The sequence below is a fragment of the Cheilinus undulatus genome, linkage group 21, assembly GCF_018320785.1.
Source record: "Cheilinus undulatus linkage group 21, ASM1832078v1, whole genome shotgun sequence".
In the NCBI taxonomy this organism is placed as follows: Eukaryota; Metazoa; Chordata; class Actinopteri; order Labriformes; family Labridae; genus Cheilinus; species Cheilinus undulatus.
In genome coordinates this window covers 20,262,434-20,288,840 of record NC_054885.1, presented here as the reverse complement: position 1 = coordinate 20,288,840, position 26,407 = coordinate 20,262,434, and the positions used below count along the sequence as shown (strand labels likewise).

At 37.6% G+C, this 26,407-nt stretch overlaps 2 protein-coding genes and 2 long non-coding RNA genes across 10 annotated transcripts in view; 3 read left to right on the top strand and 1 right to left on the bottom strand.

Moving 5' to 3' along the window:
* The first annotated feature begins 9,663 nt into the window (after positions 1-9,663).
* On the top strand, positions 9,664-23,184 carry LOC121529415. The gene is made up of 2 exons (XR_005993576.1): positions 9,664-9,707; positions 23,085-23,184. It is a non-coding gene; the product is annotated as an uncharacterized LOC121529415 (long non-coding RNA).
* arf2a (ADP-ribosylation factor 2a) lies at positions 13,832-20,284 on the top strand. Its single transcript, XM_041817245.1, has 5 exons — positions 13,832-13,916; positions 17,678-17,835; positions 17,939-18,049; positions 18,139-18,263; positions 18,474-20,284. Exons 2-5 carry the CDS (start codon positions 17,688-17,690, stop codon positions 18,633-18,635), a joined length of 546 nt encoding a protein of 181 aa, XP_041673179.1. The 5' UTR covers positions 13,832-13,916; positions 17,678-17,687; the 3' UTR covers positions 18,636-20,284.
* LOC121529416 lies at positions 22,314-24,678 on the bottom strand. Its single transcript, XR_005993577.1, has 3 exons — positions 24,547-24,678; positions 22,491-22,630; positions 22,314-22,395 (listed from the first exon to the last, which is right to left on the bottom strand). It is a non-coding gene; the product is annotated as an uncharacterized LOC121529416 (long non-coding RNA).
* Positions 24,679-24,902: 224 nt separating this feature from the next.
* Positions 24,903-26,407, top strand: part of si:ch211-278a6.1 (SRC kinase signaling inhibitor 1) — a 159,864-nt gene continuing 158,359 nt past the window's right edge. For all 7 annotated transcript variants that reach the window (XM_041817241.1, XM_041817240.1, XM_041817239.1 and 4 more), the window contains exon 1: positions 24,903-24,993. The gene's annotated coding sequence lies outside the window, so the exon portion shown is untranslated. The remainder of the gene's footprint in view (positions 24,994-26,407) is intronic.

The following is a 26,407-nucleotide window of genomic DNA, read 5'->3' as shown; positions in this document are numbered from 1 at the left end:
TATGAGATATGAAGAAGAGATGGAATAGAATAGAAATCAAAACTATAAGAATAGATCAAAAAAATTAAAATGGGTCAATATCATTTGATCAGAAAACAAAAATTAGAAAGGTAGAAATTGTAGCATAACAATAATAATAATAATAATAAGTGGAAAGATAATCAGGTAAAACAGATATAAAAGCAAAAAGAGATATAAAAAACAAAAGTGGAGGGAGGGGTAAAAGCTCTAAAATCAAATAAGAGAAGAGAAGAAATATACTGTAGGCAATAACAGCCAAATCAATGCATAAAATACAGAATAGAATAGAGTAGACATAAAAGCTTTAAGTTAAATTTAGGATTTTGGGGAAAACCAGTCAAAGTAAAAGCAGCAAAAGACAGAAGACAACATCACATAAAAGCACATTTATAAATAATTTGTTTTATGAAAGAATTTAACAGAGCTGACTGATTCTGCACACCTTATCTCCTGAAGCAGGTTATTCCAAAGTCGAGTGACCCTGATGGAAAAGGCCCTGTCACCTTTAGTGACCCTGGGACCTTTAGTGACTTAAAAGTCTTCACTTTGGAACAACCAGGAGGACCCACATGAGGACCTAAGACTGCACGCTGGCTCATAGGGGGTTAAAAGTTAAGTAGCCTGTTGCCAGACCTCTAAGTGCTCTAAAAGTGGTGTTTAAAATCTTAAAATCAATTCTAAAACCAACAGGGAGCCAACGTAAAGAGGCTAGAATGGCGGTGATGTGATCCCGTCTTTTAAAGCCTAGCTGCTGCATTCTAAACTATCTGGAGGCAGTAGAGTGAATTTTTTATCGATACCAGAGAAAGAGAGTTACAGGAGTCAAGTTTGGAGTGGGGGATATTTGGGTGAATATTGTTTATATTTTGGATATGGTTCTGATATGATAAAAGCAAGACTAGACAACTTTATTCATATGGTTTCTGAATACATTTTATAAAAAATACATTGAAAGACTGAATGCAAAACAGTTGGCTTAATAATGAAAGCTGAAAATCATTTGCCATATTGATAAAGCTGTAGATGATCTTTTTCATTAATAACTAAAATAAGAAAGAATACTTAACATCACAAATGAAAATGCAAAGTAGTCTTAAATTAACAATACATTATTCAGAGATCTTTAGTTTCATTTTGGTGAAAATACTCTAGAAACTAATGTTTAGCTACAACCTATCAGAAGTAACTGATAACTGTGTTAAAACCTAACAGTATGCCCTATCTATACAAGTAGGGCTGGGCCTACTGCTCAACATTAGGCTTGTGGATATATTCACTGACTTTAAAATTATTCCATAATGTTCATTTAATTTTATTCAACATGTTGAGTGCATGATTTTTACTTCCATGATATTCTTAGCTTGGTAGTGATCGCACACACCAAAAAAATATTACTGCCATTCATATGCAATAGCAAAAGATGGCGTTTTAGTCCTGTACCATCTTTTTCAGTCACCAAAAAATATGAAAGAAGAATATGTGGGCGCCATTTTGGGGAGGTGTCACTGTGATTTAATATGAAAGTAAGCCTACGGCAGTGGGAGGTCTGTCCATGATATAAATGTTCATAGCTCTCTGAAATCTGAATTGATTTTTTTGAGATGATTGTTTTGTTACAGACTACAGGCATACTTATTTCTTTAACCAATTCTATTATTTTAATCAAGTTTTCATACCAAAAAGTTTTATCCTATGTAGCCTTAAATTGCTTTGTTCCTCTATGGAACAACAAGAATATTTGTATTAAAAAGTCTTAAGCAATTGTAAATGTTATCTTGCATGGACCGAAGTGTATTGCAGTCATTTTACAAAATACAAATCTGTTTTGTATTTGCTGAATTAAAAAGATAATTATCTTGGTATGAAAAGAAGGACTTTTTAAATATGTAATTTTTATTTCTTTTCTAGATTTTTAAAGAAAAAAAGTTCAGTTCACTAAATGGATAATCATCCATCACTTTTAGGTTTAAGGACCTCCTCCTGTTGTCATTTGATCAGCAGTGGAGGCGCTTTCTCTGGAGTGATGAATCGCGCTCCTCCATCTGCCAATCTGATGGACAAGTCTGGGTTTGGCGGTTGCCAGGAGAACGGTTCTTGTCTGACTGCATTGTGCCAAGTGTAAAGTTTGGTGGAGGGGGGATTATGGTGTGGGGTTGTTTTTCAGGAGCTGGACTTTGCCCCTTAGTTCCAGTGAAAGGAACTCTGAATGCTTCAGCATAACAAGAGATTTTGGACAATTCCATGCTCCCAACTTTGTGGGAACAGTTTGGGGATGGCCCCTTCCTGTTCCAACATGACTGTGCACCAGTGCACAAAGCAAGGTCCATGAAGACATGGATGAGAGAGTTTGGTGTGGATAAAGTTGACTGGCTGGCACAGAGTCCTGACCTCAACCCGATAGAACACCTTTGGGATGAATTAGAGCAGAGGCTGAGAGCCAGGTCTGTGACCTCACAAATGCGCTTCTGGAGAGGCAGGAGCAGAGGAAAAGGGAGAGTAAGAAACAGGAAGCGAGGGAGACAAAGGAGTTTTCACAGATGCTTCTACGAGTACAGGAGCAACGACAGAAAGCAAAGCATCAAGTAAAATAATTTAAAAGTAGAATAAAATTAATTGACATTTTTAAAAAGTAGAATGTTGCTAATGTAGCTGCTTCACTATTAGAAAGTCATTTGTACCCTGATGAAGGCTGGTGGCGGTTATTTTTAGATTATGAAATTGATTTTAGATTATGGTGTGGGTTTAGAATATAAAAGATGATAATCATCTAGGTTAAAAATTTAAAATAGAATAAAAGTAGGTGTAGTTTTATAAAAAGTAAAATATTGTAGTTATTCCACTAGAATAAAGTTATTTATTGTCCAATAAGGGGTGGTGGTAGCAGGATTAAATAAAAAAAAAATTAATATTCTCATTTAAGCATTTAAAATAAAATAAAAGTCTTTCAAAACAAAAATTTCAAAACCATCCACTATAAGTAAGTTATTTTTCCTCCGATGAGGGGGGTTGGTGAGGTTAAATTAAAAAGATAATACACGTCCAGTTAACTGATTTTAAAATAGGATAAAAGTAATTTTTAAAATCATAAAGTAAAATGTAGTCTTTTTCACTAGAATAGAGTTATTTGTCCTCCGACGAGGGGTGGTGGTGGCAGGTTTAAAGGGATATTTCAACATTTTGGCAAATTTGCCCATTGCCATGATTCCTATAGTCTTAGCAATAGGTTCATTTCCTTTAGTTGTTGGTGCAGGCTGTTTTTAGATCTGGGGGGACCGATATACCAGCTGCACAGCTAACGCTATGGAAACAGACGGAATTTTTTGCTTTCCCTCATCAAACTCATCAAATACACAATCCAACAACTCCAAAATGCTCTCATTCACCACGCTATGAAATAATAACGTATAATTATGTAACATTACGACACATGAAGCAAATACTCTGAACTATTCCTTGAGTAAACCACTGGGTTGCGTGACACAGTGCAGCAGCCATGTCTGGAGTGTAGTTCCGGCTTTGCATTAAACTTTAAAACATCTCTGTCTCGTAATGTTCCATGATTATTTCATAGCGTGGTGAATGTACAGGTCACAACTTGTTCACGAGAGCGTGAAAGCAAAAAATTACATCTGCTTCCATAGCATTAGCTGTGCAGCTGGTATATCGGTCCCCCCAGATCTAAAAACAACTTGCACCAACAACTAAAGGAAATGAACCTATTGCTAAGACTATAGGAATCATGGCAATGGGCAAATTTGCCAAAATTTTGGAGTATCCTTTTAAATGAAAAAAGATAACCCTTGTCTAGCTTAATGATTAAAAAATAAGATAAAAGTAGTTTCAAAAACAAAAATAAGTAGAAAGTGGTAGGTTTTTTTTCACTAGAGTTAAGTTTTTTGTCCTCCGATGAGGGGTAGTGGTGGCGGGTTTAGATTTTCAAATATAATAATCGTCTAGTTTAATTAATTTTAAATTATGAGATAAGTTTAAAATTAAAAAAGGAAAACATTGCTTTTCTCCCACTATACTGAAGACATTTGTCCTCTGATGAGGGGTGGTGGTAATAGATTTAGATTATCAACAATAATAATTGTGTAGTTTAAGTATTTTAAAATTAGAATGAGAATATTTTTACCATTTTTAAAAATAAAAACATTGCTTTTCTCCCACTAGAATAAAGTTATTTGTCCTCCGATGAGGGGTAATGGTGGCAGGTTTAGATCATACAAGATAATAATCGTCTGGTTTTATAATTACAAAACAAATTAAAGTAATTCTAAAAAGTAAAGAAAAAGAAAAATGTTGCTTTTCTCCCACTATGATAAATTATTTTTCCTACGAGGAGGGGGGTGGTGGCTAGTAGTGTTGTACTCGAGACCACATTTTGAAGGTCTTGGTCTTGTCTTGGACTCGAGAGCATTTTTACTCAGTCTCGGACTGGCTGGACTCGGGATTTTGCATCAAGACCAGCACTGATCTGCTATTCTTTGACTTCATCAATGTGATAATAATGAGAAGCACTTGCTAAAACAACAAATAGCTTCAGTTCATGTGTAATTTCACCCCCCTTCCTTGTGATGACTGCAACCTTCCTGGTGTTGTGACTGAAGGACACACCCCCATGCACACAAGCTGGAGTGAGAGGTGGTAGGCGACAGAAGGATGAGACTGAGCTAGGAGAGCCCGAGACAGTTTTATTCTTCATGTACAGTCATGGACAAAAAGTATTGGCACCCCTGGAATTTTTCCAGAAAATTCACCATTTCTCTCAGAAACTGTTGCAATTACAAATGTTTTTGGTATAGATGTGTTTATTGCCTTTATGTGCATTGGAACATCACAAAAAATCTTAAGAAAAAGACAAAATTGACATAATTTTACACAAAACTCAAAAAATGGGCCAGACAAAATTGTTGGCACCCTCAACTTAATATTTGGTTGCACACCCTTGGAAAAAAATAACTGAAACCAATTGCTTCCTATAACCATCAACAAGCTTCCTACACCTCTCAACTGGACCACTCTTCTTTTGCAAACTGCTCCAGGTCTCTCAGATTTGAAGGGTGCCTTCTTGCAACAGCAGTTTTGAGATCTCTTCATAGGTGTTCAATGGGATTTAGATCCAGACTCATGCTGGCCACTTCAGAACTCTCCAGCACTTTGTCTCCAACCATTTCTTGGTGCTTTTTGAGGTTTGTTTCAGGTTGTTGTCCTGCTGGAACAGCCATGACCTCTGACGCAGACCCAGCTTTCTGACACTAGGCCCTACATTGCAGCCCAAAATTTTTTGATAGTCTCCAGATTTCATGATTTCTTGCACACAGTCAAGGCCCCCAGTGCCAGAGGCAGCAAAATAACCCCAAAACATCCTTGAAGCTCCACCATGTTTGACTGTAGGTACTGTGTTCTTTTCTTTGTAGGCCTCATTCCATTTTCTGTAAACAGTAGAATGACGTGCTTTTCCAAACAGCTCTACCTTAGTCTCATCAGTGGGGTTCTCCTCGGTCTCCTGCCATAACGCTTCATCTCATTCAGATGACCATGTATGGTCCGAGCTGACACTTGAGATTGTTCATATTTTTCTACAATTTTGCTTCTTAAGTCCTCAGACAATTCTCGGCTATTCTTTCTCTTCTCCATGCTTAGTGTGACACACACAGGCACACAACACAAAGGCTGAGTCATCATTAAAATTATGTCAGTTTTGGTTTTTTTCTTCAGATTTTTTGTGTTGTTCAAATGCACATAAAGCCAATAAACATGGTTATACCAACACATTTTTAACTGCAACAATTTCTGAGAGAAATGGTGTATTTTCTGGAAAAATTCCAGGGGTGCCAACACGTTCATCCGTGACTATAGATAGATGAATACTCAAAAATGCTCCCAAACTTTACAACAAGTCCTGTTAAAAATATGAATCCAGTGTAAAAAATTAGTGCCAGAATTGACAGAACTGAAGTTTATTAGCAAACTTTACAACCTGAAAGCCGAAATTATGGTGCATTAAGGTAACCTCAGAAAATTCGATGACTGTATCCTATACAGTATGATATGTTCAAATGTCCCATGAAAGATAGGAACATTTAGTTTTTACAAGAAACATCAATAAATGCAGCTTTGAATACAAGGAAATTATTTGTATTTGAGGGATGTGGAATAGATGTTACAGATTGAATAATGACATTTTAGCTCAAACAAAACTCAGTTCTTACCACCTTTATTGTAAGTATTCATCCTCATTTTGTCTTCACCCCTGTCTATAGAAAAGTATTGTTGGTGGTATGGATAAGGACTCGGATCAATAAGGAGTATCGATAACAGTATCAGTTTCGGTAAAAATTAATGATCCCCATTCTTAACATAATGAGACCCCATCATTCACAATTTTTTCACAGAATGCTGCAGTCTCTTATGTTTCTTAAATACAACCAAGCTCTTCTTTTAGTCTTCATTTCCCATTAAAAGAAATGGGACTTTTGAGGATATGTTTTGGGGTCTTTAGCCCCCATACCTCTGTTTGTTTCCTCATGATGGTGAGCTTGGATTTCTGAGTTTTTTTTTTTCTTCTTAGGCTGGACATATGATTTTTTAGTTGAACTGTACCTGACTATTTAATGTCGTAAATAGTAATGTAATTTGACTTAAAACAGCTGCCTTTAGCTCACTGATTGTTCTGCCTCCTTGGAAATCTTTTCGAGTGCCTTATGAGTCAGACACCTGCAAAAACTCACTCAGATACCTCTGAACACTTACTTTAGGCCTCATTCACCTGACAAATCTAGATAAACTTCTCATTTTCAGATTTTTCAAATAATTCCAGACTTGTAAGTGGCTTTTAAATACATACAAAACACGGATGTCTGTTTATACTGTCTTGCTGTCTCTCCACAACAGGCTGTCCTGGCATGCGTTATAGGTGCAGCAAAATCATAAAACATGGGAAAGACTTGGGATGGAATCATGGCTGAAATTAAGGTACCGTTGTGTTTATGGTTGTGAGCGGTGAAAGTACGTATGATCCGTCTGTGACACTACCCCATCTTCTCGCTCTCATTGGTTGTTGTGGGTACTCCGCCAGAGGCACTACAACCTAGAATTGTAAAGATCTCTTCCTGTTGGATGAGAACACTCTTGCATCAGTGCCAGGAGCTGATTGCATTTGTTCAGGTACTTCTTCAGGCTGTCTCAGGAACACTTTGATGCTGTTCTTGCCATCGTGGCACTCAGAATCACATGGCAGGATACCCCATGCATGTGTTTTATATATATGAATATATAATTCATGTGTCTTGGGCTCTGCTGGGGGTAGAGTGCACATTTGGGATCTTTGTTTCCAGGTTTTAGATGTTCTGGTAGGTGATAGAGAAACCTCTCCACATGTAGACACCTGTGTGAAAGCAACCTGCATCCTCCAGAGCCTCCTGAGGACAACAGAGGCCCAACCTCCTACCTTGAAGACTCAGTCCCCATGGAAAGTGCCGGTCGTCTGTCCACCAGGTTACTGATGCTGCAGAGGGAGAGGTTCACTTGGTAGTTCCCCTCTGAGGCTGCCAAGCGCTCCTGGAGACATTTAGTTGTGACCAACCCTACAGTACTTTACAAACAAAAGGCACTTTTCAGGGCCACTGCACTCTATAAAGAGCAAAGTTTCCTTACTTAAAAAAGGCCTACATTAGAGCTTTCCATTATTAGCCACAACATAAAGTGGTCCTGTCTGCTCCTGGATCTGGCCCTAGTCAGGATGAGAGCAGAGAGGGGAGACGCTGGCGGCTCATCTTAACATTCAGCAGAGGTGTCAAAAGTATTCACATTCATTACTCAGGTAGAAGTATAGATACTAGGGTTTAAAAAGACTTCTGTAGAAGTTGAAGTGTCAACTCAAGCTTTTTACTCAAGTAAAAGTATAAAAGTACTGGTTTCAAAACTACTTAAAGTATAAAAGTAAAAGTAATGTAAGGGGGGAAAAATGCTGTTATGGACAAAAGCTTAGGCCACGCCACAAGGGCCTGTAATGCACTACCCCACCTCTGACATTCAGACACTAAATAAGAGTAAACTGCAGGAAGCTGACAAACTTTTTAGGAGTGATGGTGCCTGAATATGATTTGTAAAGTGGAGCTGGAGATGGAGCAGATGATTAAGCAAATGAGCGCCATTCATGCTGATATTTGCTGCCATGGTTCTTTTGGCGTTTTAGGTCAGAGCTATGTTTATCTATATTGATATCAGTCTATCAGCTAAAATGAATTTTTGGGCTAAATATCAGCATATTGTGCTCCCCTTGTCTAAACTAAGAGTAAACTAGTACAATACAGCACAAGCTTCACATTCTAATGTGCCTGTATTTCATTTTATTTCTTGAACTTTCTGCAGGCCAGTCAGAATTGGACCACTGGCCACAGTTTGGACACCCCTGGTAAAAAAGTAATGATAGACCTAGGGGTTGAGATCACGTCAGTATATTCATCCCTGTTCACTAAGAGTTTGAGCATTTTGTTTGTAAAATGTAGAAAGGTTATGGAAAGATTGAGGAACCTTCCATTGTCCATGGTTGGATGAATTAATGTTGTAAAAATGAAAGTGGTGCCTGAATGTATTTATATTTCCAGACCATCCCCACTCTAATCAAAAAGGAATTGTTCAAATCTCTGATTAAAGCGTATTATTGTTTCTTTGGAATGATAGACCACATCAAATTCAAAGGAATTCTCTTCAGAGACCCAGAAAACTTGCAGGTCTAGCCCTACCCAGTTTCATGTATTATTATTGGTCATGTTATATCAAACGTACACAGGAAAATCTGGGGAGCAATTTTCCCAGAGTAAAAAAATGTTTTACTGAGAAGTAGTAAAATTTACTCTTTTTTGAGTGTACAGAGCTTAATAAATTTATTAGACCACCTGTCATATTTGTTTCAAAGACCATCCACCATTATGAAGTGCTTTAATGCGGACTCTTTCATTTTCAGTGAGCTCTCCACGTTGTACCATTTTGAACAGGAATGAGGGATTTCAAACTGAATTCACCCAAATTTGAGCCGGCTCACTGGGCTTCTCTGAGAAGTCAGAAATCAATCAAGCATAACATTCACCACTAAAACTCATTTTTCTGTTCAGGAATGCAAGTAAATAACTATAATTTGACATATTAATCAAGAAATAATAATGTGCTTTACTATTTTTCCATTTTTTGTGTAAATCAGTCAATTTGAAAATTCATGGATAACAATAACAATTATATTTTAGCATTAAAAATATAATTTTGGTGAAAGAGCTTCTACATATTGGTGTATTAACTATTGCAGAAACATAAAAAATGATTTTGGTAATTACCAATGCTGTTAATTTAGGGCAGCTGTGGCATAAATCTTACTTTGGTTAGGGTTAGGGTGGTCTAAAAAAATTGTTAAGCACTGTATTTTTTACCAGCCACCACCAGAGTTGGAGTAAAAACACAGTAAATTCTGCTGGAGTAAAACTTTAACCACACCCACTTAAGTTCCAGCTCAGCTGGCATCACTCATGGCTGGTCACAGCTGCAGCTTGTGAGGTATCCCAGCTGCAGCTAATCCTTTGCAATCAAGACCTCCTCACCTGGTGATGAACCTTCAGACACCTGTGTACTACAGCTTCTAATCAGGTAACCTGGCTCATCTTCAACCTTTGACAATCTAGTGATTTTAGGTGAGTTTTTGCATTGTCTAACTCCATTTTGTCCTCTTTCTTCATCTCGCTGCCAGTGATTGTGCCAACCACCAGCCAGCTCACCATCATTTGCACTGACTACCTCTTCTTGTGCTCTTCTCCTGGGTCCTTACCATGTTCATCACAATTGTTCCTGTAATATAAGAAGAACACTATGTCTAATATATATAAGCCAAAAGACCCTCTTTTGTTGTCATGCCCTTTGTAGGTGGAAAGACTGAATTATCTATTAAGAAAAATGTAGCTCCTTATAAAGAGGAAGATTAATCTATTTAGAGTAAGATACAGTTCTACATAAGCATTACCCTCCAAATGGAGGAGAAATTGTACCATAAGGAGTGAACATTTCTAAAAGGAATGAAAAACAGCTCTGAAAGGACTAAATAGCACTTTATATCGAGGGAAAAAAGCTCTATAATGAGTAAACTATGGCCTGTATTACTCTGTAGTGAGCAGAGCTGATGCAGAGTTTTTTAAATTTTGTTCATAGTGGAGTACATAAACATCATTTAGAGTTAAATAAAATACTTTATAGTGTAAAAGCAACTCTGAAAACATTACTCTGCAAGCAGAGTAAATTTTACTCCAAATAAACTGGGACCAAATGTTATATTTTTCAGAGTAAAATTTTATTCAAATTGAGTAGAATTTACTCAACTAAATTTATTGTCTATTTTACATTGGACTGATGAAAACTTACTTCTAGCCCTGAAACCTGGGTTCACATGGAGTAAGCCTGCAGCCCAGTCAGCCTCAGGTCGGTTTTATCTGCTCCACCCACCCCTTCAACCCCGTGCCAGTTTCACTCCTGTCCAGTGATTTATCATTCCATCAATTTAGGAGACATTTCCGCCTCCATCTACTCTCCTATTAAAAACAGCTGTAACATTCCTCCGTCCCTCACTGATAGGACCTTTAGGCTGTGTAATATGGTACCGAGGGGATTATCTTACCCTACTTAGAATATTACTTATAGCTAACCTCCATGAACACATCAGGAAAAATATAGATTTAAGGTTGCTCAAATGTAGAATTCATTGCTGTTCCAATCAAACTCTAAAGAATGATTCACATATTTCACAGTAAGTATTGTTTCCATATATTTGTATTGATTTTTTAGACATAAAACATAAATAATGAATTTAAAGAAATAAGTATGGAAAATGGAGATGTGTCCATTGGTTCAGGTATTAGTGCTCTACGCTTCTGTTAACAAGCTATTAAGGGGGGGGGGGGGGGGGGGTATTAAGACTGTTCAAATAAAGCAGTGAAGGGTCCCAGACATGACAGAAATTCTTGGTTGATCTTCCTTGATTGAAATGGGAATATTTGATTTTTTAAATTGTTGATGCAGAATTCATTCAGGATTTCAAATATTGATGTCCAAAACATTTTCATCTTGGGACACGCCCAAAACATGTGCTGTAGCAGTTCTGCAGCGCTCACACGCCTCACCTAAATCTGTCTGTATTTTGGCCAGTCTGACCTTACTGTAATGAACGCCATGAAGGACTTTGAACAGAATCAGATTTAGATGTTTTATTCACCCACTCAAAGCTCTGTCCCATGAAAGTTCAGGAATGCCTGTCTATAGTTCTTCCTCCCATTTCATTTGAATGGTGTCTGCTGAAACGCAGTGCAACGACATCATTGAATTATAGATTTAGAAATCTGACCTTTTGGAGTTAAGTCATCTGTAGGATGACATCTAAGCTGGAACTTCCAGGCAAATAAGGAAATGATGAATTGTGACTTTGAATGAAATGGCCAATCTGGAGGTACCAGAAAAACTAGGTTAAAGAAATAGCAGACATTGGCTAAATCTGTGATGCTGGAGAAAACTTGATCTAAAAAATCCTCACAAGTCCTTAGTCCCATATTGTCCCATTGTTTAAGTGTGACGTCTCATTTGGCAGCTGGAAAAAAATGATTGTTGCATACTGGGCTTAAAGGGATACATAATTATATGTTATTATTTCATAGCGCGGTGAATGTGCAAGTCACAACTTGTCCACAAGAGCGTTTTGGAGTTGTTGGATTCTGTATTTGATGAGTTTGATGAGGGAAAGCTGGGATACCATAAGACTCCATTGTGTTGGCAGAACAGCTCCTAACTCAGCAGCGCCGATCTAAAAATAGCTTGCACCAACAACTAAAGGTAACGAACCTATTAGTAAGACTATAGGGATTATGACAATGGGCAAATTTGTCAAAATGTTGGAGTATCCCTTTAACATAGAAAGGTTAGGTAGGTTCAATGCTCGTCTAAACTGCATCCAGATTCTTCATGAAGAACTAACTACTGGACTGGAGGGAAATGTGATGGAGAGAAAGGGAGTTTTGGAGTGATCAACACATGGAGTGATGGCAGTACAAAGGTTTGCTTCTGCCCTGCACCAATCTGGATGTTGAAACCAATAAACTATTTTTTTTTTTTTTCAAATTTGCTGCCAAACCATGAAATTAGTGAGTGAATTCTAATTTCTCAAGCAAAGGTGTGAAGTTAGCTTCAAACCAACCAGAGAAAGAAGGGCTGATACTGACTCCCAGATATCTAAACCCTGAATCTGACAGACAAAATGGCTCGCCTGCACCGTGTATCTGCTTTGCCTTGGCATTAAAAGGGAATCATGTTCTTTTGAATAGTTCATCTTAAAGCCTGAAATCATCAGCACACCAAGAAACCTTATAAAGTGACTCACTCCTGCTTGCATGAATGGACTGTGTAGTTTTAAGTTTTATTGATAGGGGCTAAATCGCTAAAATAAAAAGTAGTGGGCTTAAAGGGTAGCCTTGCTGCGCTGTATTCACAGTCCAACACAGAAATGGAAAAATTGTTTCTTTAAGTATGATAAACGTATAATCTGACATGTTTAAATGTTTTAATAGATGAATAATTGCTAAGAGTTGTCTAAAACAGCTTGTAAAAGCTACCTTTGTCCTCAACATCCCTTTGAATATCTAATTAGGTGAATACAGTGTATAGGAAGTGTTGGTATATATCTCAAAGTACCCACGTTTCCTGAAGTCAACATTATTGGGGAAGGCTCTGAGCGCTTCTTTGCTATGCTGTCGCTCACAGTTCCACACCCTTCTCAGTCAAGACCACGCCACCCACACCAGAATAAGGCCAAGAGTTTCAGCCTGAAAAAATACGATCTGTAAGGGAAAAAAAATCTGAACCCAAGAAAAGAGGATTTGAATGTGAAACAAAAAGATTTTAATCTGAAAACATTAAACCTGGACTGAAAAAATAACACCACCTTATCTTTAGTTTCAGTTCAGAGTTCAAAATTCAGGATCAAACCATAAACTTTTCGTTTCAAATTCTTTTTTTTTTCGATTAAATTTCTTTTCAAAATTAAAAAATAAACTTTTGGCATGGATCTAGTTCCATTGTTTTGTTTCTCTGCCTAGCGTTCTGTAACTCGGATATAAGCTAGGCTTGTAATTACCACTAGCCTCTTCTCAAAATCCTCCAACATCTCTTTGATGAAGTTCCAGCTGTGCTCTCGTGCGGGTTCGCCAAGCTCGCAGAAGCAAGTAGCATGCGCACAAGACCGTTCAATTTGCTTTCAAAATAAAAGCTTTGTCGGCCAGACTTCATAGGCCAGAGCTGCCTTGTGCGCTCTTATTCTGTAAAATGATAGAGGAAGTCCAAACGCTAATGCTGTGTGCTTGTTCTGCTCTCTTCACAAGTCCCTTAATTGTCTTTTTCGGATTTGACAGCGTGAGAAATAAATTGTGTGGCGTGAGAGCGTGTGTAAGGTGGCAATTGCGTGTCGCTCACGCCCATTGCGTGAGAGTTGGCAGCTCTGGGTATCTATCGTTTTCGAAAAGGGCTGCGAGTCAAATGGTAAACTTATAAAATATTAAGCACAGTATTGAGGCCTTACATTGAATTCATCATCCCGTTTTTAATAAAAGAAATATTTTAGCGGTTTATGAATAATTTAATTGTGGATAAACTCCTGTTGTCAGTGACTTGCCTGTTCACTTATTTGCTGCCACGGCTACTCCTCTCCAACATGGCGCTCGCGTACACGTATCGAACAAGGGTGGCCTACGTGTCGATCTATGACGACGACGCTGATGACGACGGCCAAGAACAAGACACGGACGACGCCGGAAAACGCCATTTTGTTGTTGTACGAGACCATTCAAGAAGGACCAAGGAGCTGAATAAAGGTACAGATATATTCAGAAAGATGTATCAGTAGTATGTTATATGATATCATTTACAGTGTATTGGGTTAAGGACAAATAACAGTGTGAAATATTTAAGTGTTAGAGTTTTTTTTCTGCAAGTTTGGTTAGCTTGGAATCAGGCACTTAAGTTTGTTAGCTGTTTCCTTAGCAGTTTAACTCTAACCAACTGTATTTTTATCAAGTGAATTGTAAAACATCTATTGCTTAAAAGAATAAGGGTGAAAATGATCAATTAAAAACATTATTTTTCCAGCCAGAGTCGTGTTAGTACACACAGAGTTCATTAATGATCCGTTTGAATTAAGGGTGACGACGGTATATCACTGCTGGTACACCAGTAAGTTAACGCTAATGCGGTTATGCTAGCGTTAACGCATCCACTTTGCTTTAAGGCTAACGATAGCTGAGAGTTCAGAGATTCATTCAGAGCACGACTCATGTTCTCCGTTTTCACACACACAGTGCTTAACTGTACCAATTTTCACTGTAAATCTAATCTACTGCCTTTATAATGACGTTTTGCTCTACTGGGCGTTTGAGTTAACCTAGGAGCCAAGTCTGGGGCAGCTTAACACACATTAAAATATTGAAATTTAATATCCTTTAAGTTTAGTTTACAATGTGTGTGGCCAACTAGACTTCTATGAGAAGGAAGGTAGAAAGGAGTTCAATCTGATGTTATCTTGTCTACAGTATATTTGGTAACCTCAAAACCAAGCCAATGGTAATTTTACGATTTTCATTTACAAAATTACAAGTTATCTAAACCCAACACAAACAGATTAATTTCAGACCTTGAACACGTTTAACTTAATTTAAGTTTTAAGATTACAAGTATTGCCTGCCGTGCCTTGTTAGGTTAGGAACCTGTCAATCCTGTTTACCAGAAAGCCACCTACTAATAGGTCGTCCTCAGTTGTCTTAGGTTGGATGCCAATATGATCTCGGATAAGAATCTGAATTCAACTCTGTTTGATAGGGTTCAAACCAGCACATGGATAAAATGTAATATTTTTGCAAGGACAAAGGTAACAGGATGGATATCAATTCTTAAGGGCAGATAAAAAAAAAGACAAAACAAAAAAAAAAAAACACTTAACACCCAAAATTGAGAGGCTTGAGTAAACATCAGCTGTTTTTCAACTTACATGTAATGTAATTGCCTTTGAAGTTGTTGGATTTGTTTAAGTGAAGTTCAGATATAGCTGAAAAATGATGACCAGAATTGTTTTAAGTCAACTATTTCTTTCTCCTTTCCTTTCTTTCATTCTTTCTTAATCCTTTTATTTCTCATTCATAGCTGTCTTTGCTAATACACGTTTTGTTTTAGCCATTTGGTGGTAACGTGTTTCAGGTCTTTTCTCTTAGTTTTTCTGTACTATCATTGTTTTTTTAGTTACCAATGTTAATCCTCAGACATTATCACCACAATTGCTTCTACTTAATCATCACTAGGCTTCTGCTGTTAAGCGATGAATTAAGCCTTTTATTGTGTAGTAGTGATAGTAGACAGTTTACTTCAGCCAGTACATGAAAGGCTGTTTTGTGTCTTCATACGACCGTAGTGGATCTTCCTCAGTCTTTACGATTTGAACTGTGTCAAATTGGAAGAGAACAGGAAATTATTGTTGTTTATTCACCTTTCCAAAAGCAGCTCCCTCATATTGACACTTGTGTTTTATTATTTTAACTGCTAAATTTTCAACCATAGTTCTAGCCTCCTCATGTTATAATTGTTTTACTTTGACAACAGGTTCATTAGTTTGAAATCTAACAGTTCCTTATATTGTTATATTCATTCCCTCTGGCAAACGGTGAACTGGAAAAGTATGGTCACGTTTACTTCCTGGTGCCTTTCTCAATGAGCTCTCCACCTTCACATTCTCATGCAGCTAAGCAAAACAAACTAAATTATGTCTTTGATTAGCAGAGTTGTTGCAGACTAGTGCTGCATGAATTGTTAAGAATTTGCGATTATACTGGACAACATTGCAATTCGCGATTGCAGTTAAAATATAACATGTAAATGGTATCATGAGTCTACTTGCTTGTCACATAAGAATGCAAAAATAGTACGGTCTTTAAAATAACTTAATATTTTCCCAAATTTAAAGTTTTCCTTTTTTTTTTTTGTTTTTTTTTTTTTGTTTTTTTTAAGTAAAGATACTTCTACAAAGTGCAGTAGTGACACAATTTGAAACTCAAAGGCCTTTCTTCAAGCATTTTTGTAAATCTTTCAATGATTAATTATAATTTGGATAAAATCCCAATATATCCTTCTGCAGTTTTTAAATTACAGAGGGAGCAATATTTCTTTGATCTGAAATGTGTTTACAAATTCCAGTTTAATACCTTTTGAGGCAGAGATCTTATGCTCCGCACATCATGCAAACATTTAAGTGTCAATTATTTTTCTAGAATACTTTGTAAAAAAATCATTCTTTCCTTTTTTTCATGTTTTTTTTTATTAAAAATGAGAGCCATTAAACAATCCCCTCAATTGAGCAATTCATATCAGTTTTGCAATGAGTCAAAGTCGCTATTTCAAAGTCAGTGGTTTCTGAAACAGAAAAGGACTCAGACTTACTCATAAACTGTGTATTTTAGTATGACTGTTATGCACAGGTAAAATGTCACTTAAACTTCTTCTTCCACACATCCTTTCTGCACTGACCTGTCAGAAGAGGTAATTATCGGTTAATAAAAGCCTTTTTAATGTTTGATTAATGATGTCACTTTATACCACATAAGTAGTGAACTGAGCTTTGAGATACAATTTCTAGAGCTGTATTGATGGTGAAAATCCAGGCTAATACTGATACCAATGTTAGAAATTACAAATTAGCTGCTAACAAATTCTGACAAAGATGTTTTTGAATTGTTTCTATAGGTGAAAAAGATCCACAATATCAGCTCTTTCTTTCATTTTTGACCCTAAAAAGATGCCATAATCAAACTGATTTGACATGGCACGTACAAATTGGTTACTGACATCCGATTGTGCCACATCCTTTGCTGATGTCTATCAACAGAGCCATTAACCGAGTATTTGCTGATTGTGCCTTATTTAACCATTTTAACCGTGCTTTAATTCATTTCATTGTCATGCCCTGTGCCTCTCCTTTAGTCTTTTTTCTGCCTACACCTACTTTCATGACTTTCTTCATCAGCAAGCAACATATTTAAAAAGTTTCTTAAAAAAAGCTAACCTGAGCTTATCATATGTTTTCAAAACAGCAGGTGAGCTGCCTGTGTTTAGGTGTGCTGTCAGTAATGTTGCTTATAGAAATCATTGGCAGCATCGGCATATTTACATTTTTTTTTTTTTTTTCAAAAATACAAACAGCTATTTCATTTAGTGTTTCTCTGCAAACCTGTATATTGTTTAATAATTGAAAGATCTTGAGATTTGAAAATTGCCAAACACCATTTTACCCTCTACATGTTGAATGACAAAAAAGTTTACACACAGGTGGAAAAACACCAGTGGCTGCCAAAGATCTATTGTTGACTTGCATTACAGTCTCTGCTCCCATGTGTTCCTTTTTCCTCTTGGACATTAAAAATATTAAACATGCTCAAATTTTCAGCATCTACTAAAGCTGCTGTAAACATACCTGGGCACTCTGCCTGAATGCATTCTGTAATAAGACAGCTGACATCAGCGTCTCCCAGCCAGCCTTTCCATAATTGTATTGAAATATTTAGAGACCTCACCATAAAATGTTTTTCCTTTGCAGGTGAGCCAAGATGGGACTTAACATTAGTAGTCTATTTAACAGATTGTTTGGCAAGAAAGAAATGAGAATCCTGATGGTAGGACTTGATGCTGCTGGAAAGACCACCATACTGTACAAGCTCAAACTGGGAGAAATAGTCACGACAATCCCTACCATTGGCAAGTTCTCCCTTTTATCCATATGAGAAATCCATTTAACAGACAAAGAGACTGATATCTTTCTAACAAAAACACAATCTTATTTTCTTCCCTTCATCTGCAGGTTTCAATGTTGAGACAGTAGACTACAAGAACATCAGTTTTACAGTGTGGGATGTGGGTGGTCAGGACAAGATCAGACCACTCTGGAGGCATTATTTCCAAAACACACAAGGTGAGAAACTTTCTGATGTTTGCCGATCTCCTAAAGTGGGAAGACTGTTGTTCCTTGATAACATCATCTCTTATTTTTTCCATTTTCAGGCGTCATCTTTGTAGTGGACAGTAATGACAGGGAGAGAATCGGGGAGGCAAAGGAGGAGCTGTCGCGAATGCTGAGTGAAGATGAACTGAGGGATTGTGTGGTGCTTGTGTTTGCCAACAAACAGGTGAGTTTTATATCACAGTTCTGAAGAGGTACTGATTTCTTGTCTAGTGACCTATACGCATGGAATTTGCTTGCTGCAATAATTGAATTTCAGAGTCTTTTTTTGTAATTGTGAAGCAGATGGTGATTACAGTTTGCTTGAAAGCGATCCACACAAGCAATAATGGGTGTTGTTTGATTTTTCACTGATGTATTTTTTCTGCCCCCACAGGATCTGCCCAATGCCATGAGTGCTGCAGAGATCACAGATAAGCTGATGCTGCAATCCCTGCGTCAACGACACTGGTATATCCAGGCAACATGTGCCACTACTGGAGATGGTCTCTATGAGGGTCTTGACTGGCTTTCAAATGAGCTAAGAAATGCAAAATGATGCATCGCTTCACCTCCTCTGTGTCATCTGTGTGACTGCAGAGTGTGGGAGATGGCACTGGTCCTGGTCTAAGTCTCTCTAATCTTTTCCTCCCCTCTTACATCTGAACTGATGGCCAGTGCTCCCCTTGCATCTGTTCACTGTATGAGTGTGTTTGGTTGTATTTTTGCATGAATGTGTGAGTTGAGTGGGAGCGGCCCTGCTGTGCCTTGAACACAGTTACAGCTAACTGTGAAGCACCTCGTCGCTCCACTGTAAGACTGTAGACACAGGATGCAGAGTCCTGTTTGACCTAGGTTTACATCTGCAAGTGATCGAAAGGCCTTTCTGATTTTTTCTCAAGCCTGAAAACGCACAGTATACCAAGTGTAGCCTCTTTGATTTCAAAGAATATCACATCTCAGACTTTTTTTTTTTTTTTAATTTTAGATTAATTTTTTAGATTGAAGCTTTGACCCTGGTGGTCATGACTGGTTTTACCATGAAAACATTTTCCAAATTAACATATTTTCTTTCATTGTAGCTACAATGTCCTAACCAAATGCTTTGGATGCTGTGTGGATTTGGAGGGTTGTTGCCTTTTTAGAGTTGCTCCCACTCCATCCTTTTCTTCACTGATTGTCTTATTTTCAGCCATTTCTTTGGGTTATTGTCTGTTTTCTTTTTAACTAATGTTTTTTATATTATTTTCTCTACCTGTATGATTGCTTTTATTTATGCATGACCTGATGTTTAAGGTGTGCAGTCTTGACCTTTCTTTTAAAGATGCTCTTGGGACCAATTGGTGAGATTTTGAAAGGGCTTTTTGTGTTTGCTTCAGTTTTGGATTTGCTCCATCAGATGTCTCCAGAGGATGAACATTTTCTTAAAAAAGAAAAACAAAAAAAAGAGAAAAGAAAAAGTTGGCCGCTGCAATTCATGGTACAGTTTAGTTAAAAAGTGTTTGCTATGGACTATCGATGCTGTAAATGCTTACTCAATGCTTCAGGCTTTATGGTGTTTTTCCTGCATGTAGCTAGAGCCCTGCTTCTGGAAGTTGACTGGGTGAATTTCCTCTAATGTCATTTGCACGATTTAATAAGACAGCACAACACAGGCTTATGTGAAGACAGTGGATTATCCATCAGCCCTTGAAATGAACTGATAGACAATAACACTTCCTTTTGCTCTTCACCAGCAGACAGTTAAAACGTGCAAGTAAAATGTGCTGCACCAGTTAACCCATTAACAGAATAGCTTTTCACACATTCCACCATCTCAAAGGCTCCAGAAAGTAATAAACCTACTTAGTCATAACAATACTGACATCCAAAGTAACATTTATTTACTGCTTTCTTTCCACAACTTTTATTTTGATGTTTTCCTTTTGGACTGTTCTTTTTTTTTTTTTAAACATCTGCACAGTTCATAGGATAAATGGCATGATGTACACAGCAAAACATACAAATGTATATATATTCTCTAAGAAAATGTATTTTAACTTGAAGTCATACACATACCCTTGGTCAGATGTGAAGCTTTAATTTTGGAGATTGTTTCTGTACAATTGACAGGGTATGTGCATCTGTATGTCTTTATTACCTTTTATGCTTTTTTAAACTCGTGGTAACATCTGATAAATGCACTATATTAAAGAGATCTCTATTGTACATGTGCTGTACTTGTCTGTCATTAATATGAGAGAAAAATACTTCAGTTATGAACACATTCTTTAAATTCCCCTCAAATTAGCTAAACATATATTCTCACACCAGTGGTATGAGTCTGACCAGAATTACATTGATGTTAAAAATAACGGCTCTGCTTGTAAGCTGCCTTGACCAGAAAAAGAGTTCAGACACTTCAGTCTTAGGTCATTCAAAACAAGTCAAAAACAATCCTGGTGTATCCAAAAGAGTCCCCACAATCTTAATCAGGCCAAATTGAGAGTCCGTGAACAGGATTACATGAACAGGTTTTGTAAAATTTCAAATTTGCTGTTGTTCTCAGTCATCCACTGTATTTGCTCTAATAATTAATTTTATATTATAAAGAAAAGTATCTGCAAACCGTGATACTTTTTGGAGTCTCCAGTTTGAAACACCTGGACTTTTCCCACATAAAAACAGGTGTAAATTCCTCACTTTCTGTTCTATTTGTATCAACTTTGAACCTGAACTAGCTACAGCATCATTCGTTGGTCCAGCCAATACCTCCCAGCTATAGGCCTCTGATTCACAACACAAATTCAGATGGGAATTTTTTTGTTGTTGTTGTTGTTGTATTACTCAATACCTGTAGCAGCTATGGTGAGTCCATTTTCCTTTCTAAACTACTTGATAATTTCCATTAAGATTTCCCAACATATCCAAACAGCGTACTATCCCAGCATTTCAACTATATACCTTAAACTTGAATTGACATTCTGGACTATTATGTCATCAATTCTTAAAGCAGAAAATTGTTACTATAATGTAATATGTGGATGTCTTAAGAGGTTAAGGCTTACAATATGTTGGGACAACCCTATCTGGAAGCACCTTTGGTTCAGTTTTAGGTTATCAGACAGTCATTTCTAATGTCAAAGGTACTTGCTATTACAAGGCTTTGAATGTCAACATAGTACAAATAATTTAAAAAAATGTAAGCACATGAGATTCTAAACTTTGAACTTTAGTAGTTGGTGTAGTTGCTTTTCTCATCTGTGACCACTAGAGGGCAGTGAACTCACATGATTCTGATTAAAGCCAAGTGAGCTGGAGGGGTGACACCAAAGCCAAGACCTCAGGTTTAGTATTTATTATTTTAATAGAAAGACATAAAAGGGGGAAATCATTTTTTAAAAATAAATGTATTACAATTTTTTGCCTTAGTGCAGGTAATAACATCTGAAGAGGGATGATTAAATTCAGGGTCAGAAAATTGGTCTTTGAATGGACATAAATTTGTCAAAAATTGCTGCTGTGTTTGTAATATTAACACTGATAAGGAACTGCATGCTCAGTTTGGCTCATGTCTGATACAAATTACTTCTCATCAGTAAGTCCTATTGACTTCAATGCACATACTGAAGATATTTCCTGTTAGTCACAAGAGAACCACGTGGACAGGACTTACCTGGCATTTTAATCCAAAGATGATCACTAATCAAACAACCCATCCAGCCACTGTCATTTCAAACGTGTCTCTCACATTCCCTACAAGACATAGCCTGCAGGATGAAGAATGCTGGATTAATGAAGATGCACAATCCCAAGGGACACAGATGGACAGATGGTGACATCAAGAACATGACGGGTCTCTCTACTGCAGACCTCTGCTCATCACTCACCCCTCTTTTCCGCTACATCTAGATTTTAAGGTGGCCAATTCTCCATAGAGTTGTTACCTTGGAAACAGCACCTTATGTATTTATAGAGAGGGACTGGGAAGACATGGAGAAGGGAGGGCAGGAGACAAGACACAGATAGTAATACGTGTAAAGGGTGCATACATATGGGAATGTAGTGCTTCCTTTATTGTAATAAGACTCTTTAATTGGACAGTGGGCAGCTGATGATTTCATGGTTGTGTGAAGGTTACCCTTTATGCGGAAATGAAATGCAGTGACATGATCTTAGGAAATTTTTATTTGCGAGATCTGACTTTATAATTGTTCTTTAAGAGCACAGTGGATCTGAGTCACTGTCACGATTTTAACACATTTTTCCATCTTCAAGTAGGTGACATCGTCTCATTCTCTGCCACATCCCCTGATTTTCCAAGCAAATCTGCAATGAGTCTGAAATAATTGGAATAAAATATGTACAATCACACTCTCCAAAGTCACACATGCTGCAGCAAACTTGACCTTTAGCTTGGTCCACTAAATCTCACCTTGACGTGTGACATCACACCAAGTTTCACAGCACATCAGCCCCTCTGTCACCCATTATGTCGACTCTTCAGCATCCCTCTTTGCACTTTTAGACCATTTTTTGTCCTCCTTGGGATATCTAGCAAAGACAGGTCTTCACCTGAAATACACTTTGGAGGTTGATTATTTTCTGTTTTCACCAAGACAAGTCAATAGTAACATTTTGCAAACAATATCTCATGTCTTAAACTTGGTTTGGCCTCCTAATGAAGGACCTTTGCATATACTATTACACTGTATGGGAAGTATGAATATCTATTACTGAAAAGCTCGATCCTAGATCCTTGCACCTTTGTTTGTCACTGATCATTCATTTTAGTTGTTTTCCTTTAAAAAACAGTAAAAAAGGTAAGCCTCCTGGCAGTCACATAAACAACCCCCCACTGTCTGATGTCAGTTTTACATTTGTGTTTTGGTGTTAATGTTCAGCTTTTACCTAAATGCATGCATTCATGCAGTGCAGGGGAGTGTTCCTTATCTACTACATTTGCTGTCTACATACTGAATGCATGCACATGTAACATTAATGGTCACTTGCATTTCTTGGCATGCAGAAGTCACAGAAGGTGCTCCGCAGTGGGTCCATGACTGGCCTGGTATTTTCAATCCTGTCCATCCACCCACACACCAAAAGAAACGGAGTTCACCATCGACTGCACCTTTCTACCCAGACAAGTCAGTCTTGGCCTTTCACATTGCCATGGAAACACAAGATTTGTCCAGTTGATTGGCAGCGGATGAATACTGAGGCCAAGAACTCTTTGATTTTACGAAAACAGCTGAATCTGTCCTCTAGTCAAAGAAAGATGATGTCTGCTGTGTGCCTGAAAAATATTTAGCGGGATCATTTGATGTGAATAAACCTCCTGCCAGTGAATGCTGTAACCATTAGCTAATGCTCTGGACTCATACTGACACTTGTATAACACATTAAATCCATTTAACTGTCTTCCTGGGATTAAACAGAATGCAGGAACCATTGTTTGGATTTTTTTTTTTCGGAGTGCACAGCAACTCGTCCACTGAACATGCTGCTTGTTTCTTTGGCATCCTCTTTATTGGTAAAATACTGAAGTTTACATTTTTCAAACTTGAACTTAAGTTCTTTGCAAACTTGAGAACTTTTTAGGTACTCTGAGTAGCTGATTTTGAAGCAGTGTTTCTTTTAGTGGAGTTCTGGCCTACAGCAAATGCAGTGTTTACTCCACTGCATTGTATCTGACAGGTTATTAAAAATAAGCAATTAGATTCCCATCTCCAACACAAAAATATTAAAGGTTAAGCTACCAAGAGCAGACTCTCTGAAGCAGTTTAACCGGTGAGTTTGACATATTAAACCCCGCTGACAAGCAGCAAAAATTAAAGTGTTGCTCAAAACAGTGTACCCAGTCCAAAAATTCAACAAGCAATGACTAGCCTGCTCTTTTGAGTGCTTCCCAGCTCTTTCAGACTAACATTTTTGGGGGCGTGGTCATTTGCAGGAGGTGCAACCAAAACGAGCTCCCTGTTTACTGTAGATATGATTACACAGCCATTTCTGCACAAATTTAGTGAAGATGTATTGTGAAGGGACAACACTACAATTTTGTAGAATATTAAGACAGGAATTCCACATACTCATTTTTCCAAGTCATTGAAAGAAGTCTGAAAGGCTTGTTTTTATAGGCAGGACTCGTTTGAAATGGACCTGAGGTCAGTCTACAAACTGAGTTCTACGCGATGAATAGCAGGGAAAAAACATGAGACACAAGGACATGAAAATACATGCATAAAAAAGAACAGGTAATTTCATGGAAAGCAATTAAGAGAGGCATAAAAACAGGTGCATTTACAACCCAAACTTACAGTTATTGTAGCCTAATATCTGATGCTATTTCATGCAGGTAAATGTCTGTCTTCAAAGGTCTGTGCCCTTAATGTTAGTCTCATGTGTTCCTTTTTATGGCTTGGGAATTTGGAAAACAAATAGCTGGAAACCCAACCTTTATTTTTCATAATGGTAATTTTTCCAAATACCTGCATCACACTGATTCCCCAGAGTTGCATGTCATTGCAGAGTGTTCCGGATCTTTCCAGCAAGGTGAAAGGAGGCGCTGCGGGTTGTTTGCACCTCCATCAATGGCGCATAACCCGCGCGTACCGTGCTACGTCACTGTAGGCAAAAGCATGGTGTTTTGACATCTGATTCTGATAATACAAAAAGACTTATAAAGACGTCCTTAAGTAGAATTTAAAAATGTAGTTGCTTGACCTTCTATTCAGGTGTTACCGCACATGACCACCGGCGCCAGCTGTAACACAAATCAAATACACCCTTATTGATGACGCAGCTTTATTAAAAAAAAAAAAAAAAAAAAAAAAAAAAAAGGAAAAACATGTTAAGCTCACCTGTTGACTGGCATCATTTTCTTCAGCTGTCAACTGCAAGTTAAACGAACTTTTGCCGAAATGACAGAGTTTGGGGTGAGTAAGAGGCCAGCATAACTGATTGTGATAATGTGGAGGCAGAGACATATGTACAGATAAATATGGATACAACCATGGCTTATGCTAAGCTAGCTACTGCTAGCTGCTGATGTGTTGGGTGCTAATTTTTGGCTCTAACCTTCTAATATCGACCTTTTATTGAAGTATGTGTAAATTTCTGCATCTCAATAGTTTTTTGTTTGTTTGTTTGTTTAATTTAACATGTCTACTGGCAATGTCCGACTTAAATGCACATAAAGAAACATATGCTACGTAGCCCAGGAGGTGACAGGAACTGTTTATTTTTTTGATAAGGCGCGAATTTTATTCGTATCTCGTGCGCGCGATTTCTCAGTATCTCGCCGTGCACACGAGATACGAATAAATCGCGCGCGGATTAAAAAACAAACACCTTCATGTCACACCCAGGGCTTCGAAATATGCATACTACAGGTGTTCAAAAAGTAATTTTTACGTCCGCCAAGGAGGTTATGTGTGCAGGGTTTGTAATACCGCTTTCCCACTAAAATTAGCATGTAAAAGCAGGAAATAAAGTTAAGGAGAACGTTTTCTAAACAATGTTTCTATTTAAATTTTTAACATCTATCTGCTTCTTGGATATATCAGAAAACATCGATATTTTTAAGGATTTAAAACAGAAACTTCAGCCTGCCAAACTTCGGTCTCCTTCATCAGCTGTCATCTGGCTTAACAGCTGATGGAGGAGAAGACAGAGTTTTCAGAATGAGATTTAAGGGTGAAAACTAAAAAAAGAATATATAGTCATTCCAAGGAGCAGACATATGATAAGGGGAAATAGAAACAACCTTTTAGGAAAGTCTCCCATTCTCCAGCTGCGTTTGTACGCAGGAAGTGCTGTCCTTCATGTGATAATCCATGAGAAGTCCAAGGCTGTAGAAGCCTGACTTGTTCATGGAAAAATAATAGCTTTCAGCAGATATCTTCGTTATGACAAGAGTGAGCCAGAAAAGCATTTTTTGTGTTTATATGTGCCGTTACACTGCGCTGCCGTGCTGCAAAACCTCTGCCTATTCTGTCTCCTCCAGCAGCAGCGCATCAGGCTTTAATGTGCAGCTGACAGGCTGGAGGTTCTGTGTAATAAACAAAAAAAAAAAGAGGACCGATGTGATCATTTCCAAGAGGCAAATAATGCAATAAATAAATAAATAAAGCGTTAATAGATTATATTGTTTGAAATGGATCTCTCTTTCCAGCTGCGCACAGACAGGATGCACGGCGCTTTATGAGCTAATCCATGAGGTTTTAACAGGCTTAATAAGGTAAATCTGTTCGCGGAAAATATATTTTTCTCAGCAGATACGTTCATTATGACATGGGCATTTTTGTGTTTATATGTACTGTTAAACTGCGCTGCCATGCTGCGAAACCT

Excerpts from the sequence above, each read along its gene's own strand:
- arf2a (XM_041817245.1), top strand. The coding sequence starts at position 17,688 with ATGGGACTTAACATTAGTAGTCTATTTAACAGATTGTTTGGCAAGAAA. Across the intron at positions 18,050-18,138 it reads TTATTTCCAAAACACACAAG|GCGTCATCTTTGTAGTGGAC; the intron begins GTGAGAAACTTT and ends TTCCATTTTCAG. Across the intron at positions 18,264-18,473 it reads TTGTGTTTGCCAACAAACAG|GATCTGCCCAATGCCATGAG; the intron begins GTGAGTTTTATA and ends CTGCCCCCACAG.